The 10,044-nt window shown below is 37.6% G+C and overlaps 1 protein-coding gene across 1 annotated transcript; it reads left to right on the forward strand.

Moving 5' to 3' along the window:
• The first annotated feature begins 874 nt into the window (after positions 1-874).
• LOC142842291 (uncharacterized) lies at positions 875-9,699 on the forward strand. The gene is made up of 7 exons (XM_075959112.1): positions 875-904; positions 6,254-6,380; positions 6,573-6,633; positions 7,807-7,922; positions 8,205-8,441; positions 8,595-8,850; positions 9,186-9,699. The coding sequence occupies exons 1-7, from the start codon at positions 875-877 to the stop codon at positions 9,697-9,699; spliced, it is 1,341 nt and encodes a 446-aa protein (XP_075815227.1).
• The last annotated feature ends 345 nt before the right edge of the window (positions 9,700-10,044 follow it).

The raw sequence follows: 10,044 nt of genomic DNA on the forward strand, positions 1-10,044 counted from the left end.
GGTCCTGGAAACAAGAAAGAGTCAAAATTTAGGGTACTGGGTTTTTAGTTTGTGGTTACAATTCAGCATTGTTACTGGCATCCATGTTTGGCAGAGACAGAAACCCAGTGAAGAGATTGTGAGAGTTCATACCATGAAGCTATGAGGACAAAACCTGTTGTTGTTGTTTTTACTCTTTTGGAGGTCTGCCACCCAGCTCTCAAAAAGTGGCATACACTGAGGCTTATTTTTATTATAAATTTCTGGTCTTGGGTTGTCTTATTTCTAGCCAGCATTTCTAAACTAATTGTCCCATCTACCTTTTGCCTCTGGGTTTTTTTCTTTCTCTATTCTGTATAAATTTTATTTACTTCTTATTCTGTGGCTTGCTGTGCATCTGAGTCGCTGGCCCATGCTTTTCTCCCCTTTTCTTGGTCATCTGTCCTTTTTTTCCTCCAAGATTTCTCCTCCTGTTTATTCTTTCTGCTTGCCAGCCCTTCTTATACTTTTCTACCAAGCTACTGACTGTTCATTAGGCCAAATAGGTATTTTAGACCAGCCCAGTATCATAGCTTCACAGAATTACACACATACAACATAAAAGAATTCAACACATATTTGTATCATTGAAACAATTGTTTCACAACATAAACAAATATAACACATCTTACAATAATATTCCACAACAGCCAGGGTTGTATTTTGATACAGCCTAGGTTGCATTTTGATACCACAAGATATTGAGATGCCTAAACTATAAAACATCTTCTGTGGAGAACTAGCTGAATATAGGGAGTGAAATTAACCACAGAGATATATGAAAAGATGCAGGGCTGGGTGGTAGTGGTGCATGCCTTTAATCCCAGCACTCGGGAGGCAGAGCAGGTAGATCTCTATGAGTTCGAGGCCAGCCTGGTCTACAAGAGCTAGTTCCAGGACAGGCTCTAAAGCTACAGGAAAACCCTGTCTCAAAAAAAAAAAAACCAAAAAAAAAAAAAAGAAAAATAGATGCAGGGATAGGGCCATCTAAGCCCTTTGAAACTGAAGCCTTGTGTATCTGAGACAGAACTACAGGATTTGATATTTGTCCTGCTGTGCTTCAGTCTTGCCTTGGTTCAATCTTCTCTCACTATGTCTCCATTTCTCTATTTTGGAATGTAAATAGTATTCTATATTCTATACCATTGTATGTTGGAAAGATGTAACTTGTTTTCTGATTTTTACAAGATGTTATTTGCTGTGGGACACTGGTCTTGTACCTTGCAAAGATTTGTCACTTGTATTAGTTTAATAAAATGCTGATTACCAGTAACCAGGCAGGAAGGATATGTGGGGTGATGAGAACAGGTGAATTTTGGGAAGAGGAAAGGCTAAGTCTGCAGTCATCACCCAGACATAGAGGAAACAAGATGAGAATGCCTCACTGATAAAAGGTACCAAACCATGTGGCTAACACAGACAAAAATTATGTACTAATGTAAGATGTGAGAATTAGTTAATAAAAAGCCTGAGCTAATAGGCTAACCAGTTTATAATTAATGTAGACCTCTGTGTGTTTCTTTGGGATTGAATGACTGAGACCATGTAGGACAGAAACCTCTGTCCACAAGTCACTGTCAAGTGATTGTTTTGAGCATCAGAAGAGACTTTTAACATTTGAAAAGTGTAGGGGCTATTGCAGACTATGAGTATCATTGAAATGACTAAATTAATTTTCTTCTTGGATGACCATAAGCCTCTAGTGACCCAGGTTAGAATTTAATTGATTGAATGAAAACCTCCCAGATAAGATGATGTATTTTAACATGTGCCTCTTCTTGGTAACTTTCATTTGATTGCTTGTGAAATTATTAGTAGGAGGAGCCTCTCTGGATGGAATCTTTCATTGGGGCTGTGATATGATGTAGTAAAGAGGGCTACTTGTTTGTTCCCAGCTGCTCAGCCCTGAAATAATCACACAGAAACTGTATTAATTAAATCACTGCCTGGCCTTTTAGCTTTAGCTTCTTATTTAAGGCTAACTGTTACATTTTAATTTAACCCATTTCTATTAATCTGTATAACACTATGTGGCTGTGGTTTACCAGCTAAAGTTCCCAGAATCTGTCTCTGGCAAGGCTACATAACTTCTTTCTGACTCTGCATTCTTCCTCCCAGCATTCAGTTTAGTTACCCCCCCCACCTAAGTTCTGCCCTATAGCTCTGCTATAGGTCCAAAACAGTTCCCTTATTAAACAATGATAATCACAGCATAGAGAGAGGAATTCCATATCACCTCCCAATTCTTCAACTCCATCAGAGACTCCAGAAGGATATAATATTACCTAGGTAAACAGGAAGTATATTGTAAGCAACTTCCAAAACTCTAGAAATGACAAAGACATCTTGTTGCCTGTACAGTCACCCAAAGTTCTTCTGTGTTGTTGGGGGCATCCAATCTTCAGCTCACGGGTCCATACTATCAAGCAGACTTTTCCATAAAGTAGGAAATTTGAAGAACTGTTCTGCCTTGCAATGGAAAAGTCCATCAGTTGCCTTCTTCTGTGTCCTGCAGAATGTCTAGCAGATGCTTTCATGAATCAGGAACCCTGTGAGTCCTGCATGTCTAGTTCATCAAGCAGTCCAGCCTAGAGCAGTTTCTTGCCCAAATGGCTAACAAACTCCATAAGGAGCCTCTTCAATGCTGATTATCCTCTTGAAGTAGATTGGTGCTGCCAGGAGCAGATGTGTCTCATTGTCATGAAAAGTCTTAAGCTCTTAAAACATTTTAAAGGTCATATTGTGAAAGTCTCTGAAAGATTTGAAGAATCCCTATCTATCTGAAATACATTTCTATACATCGAGAAAATCTAACTAACATGCTACTAACTATTACTATTATAGATGACTCTCTATTTACCTATATTTTAATTATACATTACATTTTTAAATGAGCTAGACAAATACAATGCCTTAATCAAGAGCAGAAATGCATATAATAAAATTGACCTTAAATTAGTATCAATAAACCAAGATCCATACCAATGCAAATATCTATAGCATATTCCCTTTTAAATGTAAACAAACATTTATGAACAGTATTTGGGAATATGGGCATAGTTCTCTTCAAACTGCTTCCTGCTCTTTATTTGGTGAAGTAATTTTTTGGGTGTGTTCATAGTGACCTTTTGGGCAGTCTTGCTTCATCAAACCACATTAGTCTGGAGGGATTCCACAGGTTCTCATCCTTTGTGGGAAAAAAAAGGGAGAACCTCTTTTGCAAAGCAACAAATCCTTAGACCCAAATTCTGAAGACATGATACCTTTAAAATATACATGTTGGTTACTTAGCTCCTTTACAGCCAAAAAAATTAAAGAAAACACAATAATATACATAATCCAGAGACTCTGTATATAGTCCATGTTTATGTGGCTTATTATTTTATTCTATTACTTTTTAATATTTATTTTATTATCTTTACTCCTTTAATTTATGATTGTCTATACTCTGTTTCTTTAAAGACTTTGTTTCATTTTTATAAACCATTTACTTCTTTTTATAACTTTCTATATTTTTCTTCTCTCTCCCAAGCCTATGTACATTTTTTAAACACACCATGTCTCATTTAGAGGTCTTTTATGTATGAATCTGTCCTATTGTGTGTCTGTAATTCTTTACTGTTTAGGAGCGCTTCTTAAAATGCTAAGCACTTTGGAACTTAAGCTGTGCCATTGGTAGAGCAAATACGGCCTGCCTGCTTGCTCCATCCAGTCAACATGGCAGAGGCATGCTTGCTGCCTCTGAGAGCCATGTACATTGCCCCATTTTCAGGCATATAGGGGATCTAAGTTGCCAGTAGCAATCTGCTCACAGATCCCATAGCTGGTCCTCCAGAAAGTCAGAGTTCACGGTGGCAGCACAGTCCAGAAAGCCGGCATTTCAAAATGGTGCAGGTTTTTTTTCTGCTATCTCTGAATCAGAAAAAACTCTCTTAAAGGAACCGCAGCATGTCACCAGTAAGCAAACCCCATTTGGGGAAATAAATGTGGCTAAACTTTATTTATTTAGTGTCTAGAATTCTTTTCCAAGCTCTCTAAGATTTTAAGTGGATTTTAGTTGGCCACACAAGCACCAGTTTGTTGTGGGAAGCCACTTGTTAGTTCCCAGCTGCTCAGCCCTGAAACAATCACACAGAAACTGTATTAATAAATCACTGCTTTGCCCATTAGCTCTAGTTTCTTACTGGCTAACAGTTACATATTAATTTAACCAATTTCTATTAATCTGTATATTGCTATGTGACTGTGGCTTACGTAAAATTCTCAGCATCTGTCTCTGGAGGGGCTCCATGACTTCTCTCTGACTCCACCTTCTTTCTCCTAGCATTCAGTTTAGTTTTCCCCACCTAGCTAAGTTCTTTCCCATAGCTCTGCTTAAGCCCAAAGCAGTTCCTGTATTAACCAATGATAATCACAGCATACAGAAGAGAATCCCACAATATGAGTTTCTGTAGCCTCAACCCATTTCCTGTTCTTTGTGTCTACCATGTTGTGGTTGAAACTAATCAGTCAGCTTTCTTCTTTTGCTGTCATAACTTCCCCACCATCATAAATTCTAACACTAAATCACACAAGATCAGTAGAATTAGCTGCTATTTGGTGCCTAGGTGATTTAATAGCCCACTGTTTTCATTTTTGTTTGTTTATTTTTAGAGACAAGGTTTGTCTTTGTAGCCCTAGCTGTCCTGAAACTAGCTCTATATACCAGGCTGGCTTCAAACTCAGAGATCTTTTGACTCTGACTCCCAAGTGCTGGGATTAAAAGTGGGCCAGCATTCATGGCTTTTGTTTTAATATTGTTGTATGATGGTTCCTGTCAAGCATATGCTATTGTACTGAGCTTCACCCATATCTTGAATTTTAAAATTTGTCAGAAGGTTTCATTATGTTTCCCAGAATGGCATGTATTCATGACATTAATACTGCCTGTGCCTTCTGAGTCATTGGATTGCAGGTGCATAAACTTCTTCCTGCCTGTTTTGTTTGTTTTAAATTTTTATTTTAAAAAGAATATTTTTGTAGTAGGAGGAGGGTGGCCCTTTGTTCCCTTCTTGGTGACGAAGATGGGATTGCTTGTCGTCCTGGCTAGCTTACACCCAAAATAATCACACAGAAGCTGTATTAATTTAAACACTACCTGGTTCATTATCTGTAGCCTCTTATTGGCTAACTCTCATATATTGATTTAACCCATTTCTAGTAATCTGGATATCACCACAAGGTTGTGGCTTACCGGGAAAGATGCAGCATGTCTGATATTGGCACCTCCATGGTGGTTCTCTATGACTCTGCCTTCTTCCTTCCAGAATTCAATCCTGTCTACTCTGCCTACCTCTACGTATTTTACCTGTATGCATGGATATGCACCATGTGAGTACCTGGTCTTTACATTGATCAAAAGATGGTATTAGAAACCCTATGCTGGGAACAATGGATAGTTATGATCCCCCATGTAAGTCCTTGAGCCCACCTGTATGCAAGACCAGGAGGACTATTTACTGTTGATCTATCTTTCCTGCTCTGTGTTGATTATTTATAATCAGCATATTCATTGCTATTGTTTTCATTTGTCAATTTGTAACTTTAAACACACAGTGCTTTTAGTAAAATCTTATTTACATTGCAGTTAAAATTGGGACACTTCAGGTTTCTGGTAGATGAATAAAGAGTTCAAGTGAATGCATAACTCTTTGTAGAAACTTCAGCAAAACCCTATGAGTTATTTCTTTTATATTTGTTTGATATTTTTCATGTGAAACAGATATTTAATATGTATTTCTTGCTGTCCTAGAAGTGATTGCATAGACTAGGCTGGTATTCAACTCAGAGGAAGATAGATATACATGCCTCTGCCTTCTGAGTACAAGGATTAGAGGTATGATTCAATACATCTGGCTTTTTCATCCTATTTTTCTTTTTGTAGGTAGGAATTAATCTTTCATACAGTTTCTCTTATCTGTACTCTGTACTCTTGATCTGTTTATATATCTTTCATTGTTGGTTAGTAGGCATTTCTCTTGTAAGGTGATATCCCATTCAAAGGGTCAGAAATGACAGAGGTGAGCCTCCTATTCATTTTGCTTCTAAAGTGACTTGGTGATTAAATTATGATGTCTGTGTCATGGAATAAGTATGGGGAGCACCATAATTATATGACTATACTGTCAAAGAAGTATACCTTTACAGTGTTGTCAGAATCATGCTTTTGGTTGTACACATGTATGGCATATTTTAGAATACAGTGACCTATGATGATGTGCATGTCGACTTCAATTGGGAAGAATGGACTTTGCTGGATCCTTCGCAGAAGAATCTCTACAAAGATGTGATGGTGGAGACCTACAGAAACCTCACTACTATAGGTAGGGCTGAATTGTCTTTCATGTTTCAAATAAGGGGACAACTATTCATTGGTTAATGGTGCTCTTTTGTAATATGATTGAGAAAGAAGAATGGGGTAAACAAATCAGGCATGGTTGTAAGGTTTGCTACAAATGGTAGCTACATTTTTTTTTTACAATTTTTAATATATAATGTCTGGCACTATATTTTAGGATACAGTTGGGAAGACCATAATGTTGAAGAACATTGTCAAAGTTCTAGAAGACATGAAAGGTAATTTTCATTTATAAATATACAAATATACCTCTGAAGAATTGTAATACATCCTATATGTTTTAAACAAAAGCAGCAGTGTATATAATAACATGCATTGATAATTATTAAATTCTCACAAAATCATATACCTTAATTTCAGATAGGTGAACTGCATTTACAAGTCATTCTTTTAAGAAAGAAGTCAAGGAAACAATGTCTTAGCTTATATTACCATTTGAATCATAATACAATGAGAACTATACTGTAAAATTGTCTGTTTATTTCATATTATTCATATTATAAAAGATATACATGTTGAAAAGATGATAAGTATATCTCTAAAACTCTATTACACTAATAGTCCATAGAAAAGGTAGTTTAACCCATATACTTGTGACTGTGTTAAGTTTAGTGAAGGGGCAGTTAGAGTCATGAATCAAGGGGCAGCTGTTGTGGAGAGGCCTTAATTCAGATGCCACAAGTCTATGAGGACATAAAGTGTGAACTCAATGTGGAAATCTTGTATTCGTTATTCTTCCTTTACTAGGTATATCATATGTAACTCTGGATACAAGCCACATGAGCATAGGGATGTGAAAAGATATAGCATACTTCTCTCTCAGAACAAACAGAAGATATGTAGCAGTCTCCGTGTTGACTATACTTGTTGAATTTGATGTAAAAGTATACAAGTAATTAGTTTTATAGCCTCATTGTTAATATATCAACCATCTCACATTTCAGAAAAGCACCATGAGTACTAGGACTGTATAAATATTTCTGTTTGTCCTAGCTCACTTAGCAAATGTAGTATCACTCACAGTAGAGGAAACATTATGAATGCAATAAGAGTGGTAAAGCTCTGAGTTTTTTCAGTTCTCTTCAAATACACGAAAATTCTCATGTAGAAAAAAGATTCTGTGAATGTGAATCATGTATCTTCTAAGATGAAAAGCAAGCCTTAATGGGGAAAAACAAAATTGTAAACATGGTAATAAAACGTTAACATATAATTCCTCTTTAAAATAGGACTAAATTGTAAAATTAATTCATGCAGATAAAAAATTCAACAATGTATTAAATGTAGTAATGCTTTTACATGTACCATTATCATTGTAGGCATGAAAAAAGTCAAACTATAGAGAAAACTTCTGCATATACTCAATGTATTAAAGCCATTACATGTGACAGTCATCTTCACACGCCTGAAAAAACACATACTACATTAAAACCCTATGAAGGAAATGAGTGTGGTCAAGCCTTTTCACATCACAGTCATCTTCAAATGCATAAAAAGACATACACTGGAAAGAAACCCTATGAATATAACCAGTGTGGTAAAGCCTTTGCATGTCACAGTAATCTACAAAGGCATGAAAGAAGCCATACTGGAGAGAAACATGAATGTCATCAGTGTGGTAAAGCCTTCGCACATCACCGTGATCTTCAAAGTCATGAAAGAACCCATACTGGAGAGAAACCCTATGAATGTAACTTGTGTGGTAAAGCCTTTGCATGTCACAGTAATCTACAAAGGCATGAAAGAAGCCACACTGGAGAGAGGCCCTATGAATGTAATCAGTGTGGTAAGGCCTTCACACGTCACAGTCATCTTCAAAGTCATGAACGAACCCATACTGGAGAGAAACCCTATGAATGTAATCAGTGTGGTAAAGCCTTTGCATGTCACAGTTACCTCAGAAAGCATAAAAGAACCCATACTGGAGGGAAACCCTATGAATGTAACCAGTGTGGTAAAGCCTTTGCATGTCACAGTTACCTCCGAAAGCATAAAAGAACTCATACTGGAGAGAAACCCTATGAATGTAATCAATGTTTTAAAACCTTTGCACATCATAGTACTCTTCAAACACATGAAAGAAGCCATATTGGAGAGAACCCCTATGAATGTAACCAGTGTGGTAAAGCTTTTGCATATCACAGTCATCTACAAAGGCATGAAAGAAGCCACGCTGGAGATAGGCCCTATGAATGTAACCAGTGTGGTAAAGCCTTTGCATGTCACAGTCATCTACAAAGGCATGAAAGAAGCCATACTGGAGAGAGGCCCTATGAATGTAACCAGTGTGGTAAAGCCTTTGCATGTCACAGTCATCTACAAAGGCATGAAAGAAGCCATACTGGAGAGAAACCCTATGAATGTAATCAGTGTGGTAAGGCCTTCGCACGACACAGTGATCTTCAAAGTCATGAAAGAAGCCATACTGGAGAGAAGCCCTATGAATGTAATCAGTGTGGTAAAGGCTTTGCATGTCACAGTTACCTCAGAAAGCATAAAAGAACCCATACTGGAGGGAAACCCTACGAATGTAACCAGTGTGGTAAAGCCTTTGCATGTCACAGTTACCTCCGAAAGCATAAAAGAACTCATACTGGAGAGAAACCCTATGAATGTAATCAATGTTTTAAAACCTTTGCACATCATAGTACTCTTCAAACACATGAAAGAAGCCATATTGGAGAGAACCCCTATGAATGTAACCAGTGTCGTAAAGCTTTTACATATCACAGTCATCTACAAAGGCATGAAGAAGCCACACTGGAGATAGGCCCTATGAATGTAACCAGTGTGGTAAAGCCTTTGCATGTCACAGTCATCTACAAAGGCATGAAAGAAGCCATACGGGAGATAGGCCCTATGAATGTAACCAGTGTGGTAAAGCCTTTGCATGTCACAGTCATCTACAAAGGCATGAAAGAAGCCATACTGGAGAGAGGCCCTATGAATGTAACCAGTGTGGTAAAGCCTTTGCATGTCATAGTCATCTACAAAGGCATGAAAGAAGCCATACTGGAGAGAGGCCCTATGAATGTAATCAGTGTGGTAAGGCCTTCGCACGTCACAGTGATCTTCAAAGTCATGAAAGAAGCCATACTGGAGAGAAGCCCTATGAATGTAATCAGTGTGGTAAAGGCTTTGCATGTCACAGTTACCTCAGAAAGCATAAAAGAACCCATACTGGAGAGAAACCCTATGAATGTAACCAGTGTGGTAAAGCCTTTGCATGTCACAGTTACCTCCGAAAGCATAAAAAAAACTCATACTGGAGAGAAACCCTATGAATGTAATCAATGTTTTAAAACCTTTGCACATCACAGTATTCTTCAAACACATGAAAGAAGCCATACTGGAGAGAGGCCCTATGAATGTAACCAGTGTGGTAAAGCCTTTGCATGTCACAGTCTTCTACAAAGGCATGAAAGAAGCCATACTGGAGAGAGGCCCTATGAATGTAACCAGTGTGGTAAGGCCTTCGCACGTCACAGTGATCTTCAAAGTCATGAAAGAAGCCATACTGGAGAGAAACCTTATGAATGTAATCAGTGTGGTAAAGCCTTTGCATGTCACAGTAACTTCCGAAAGCATAAAGGAACACATATTTGATAGAAACCCTATGAATGTAACCA

The sequence above is a fragment of the Microtus pennsylvanicus genome, unplaced genomic scaffold, assembly GCF_037038515.1.
Source record: "Microtus pennsylvanicus isolate mMicPen1 unplaced genomic scaffold, mMicPen1.hap1 Scaffold_48, whole genome shotgun sequence".
NCBI lineage: Eukaryota > Metazoa > Chordata > Mammalia > Rodentia > Cricetidae > Microtus > Microtus pennsylvanicus.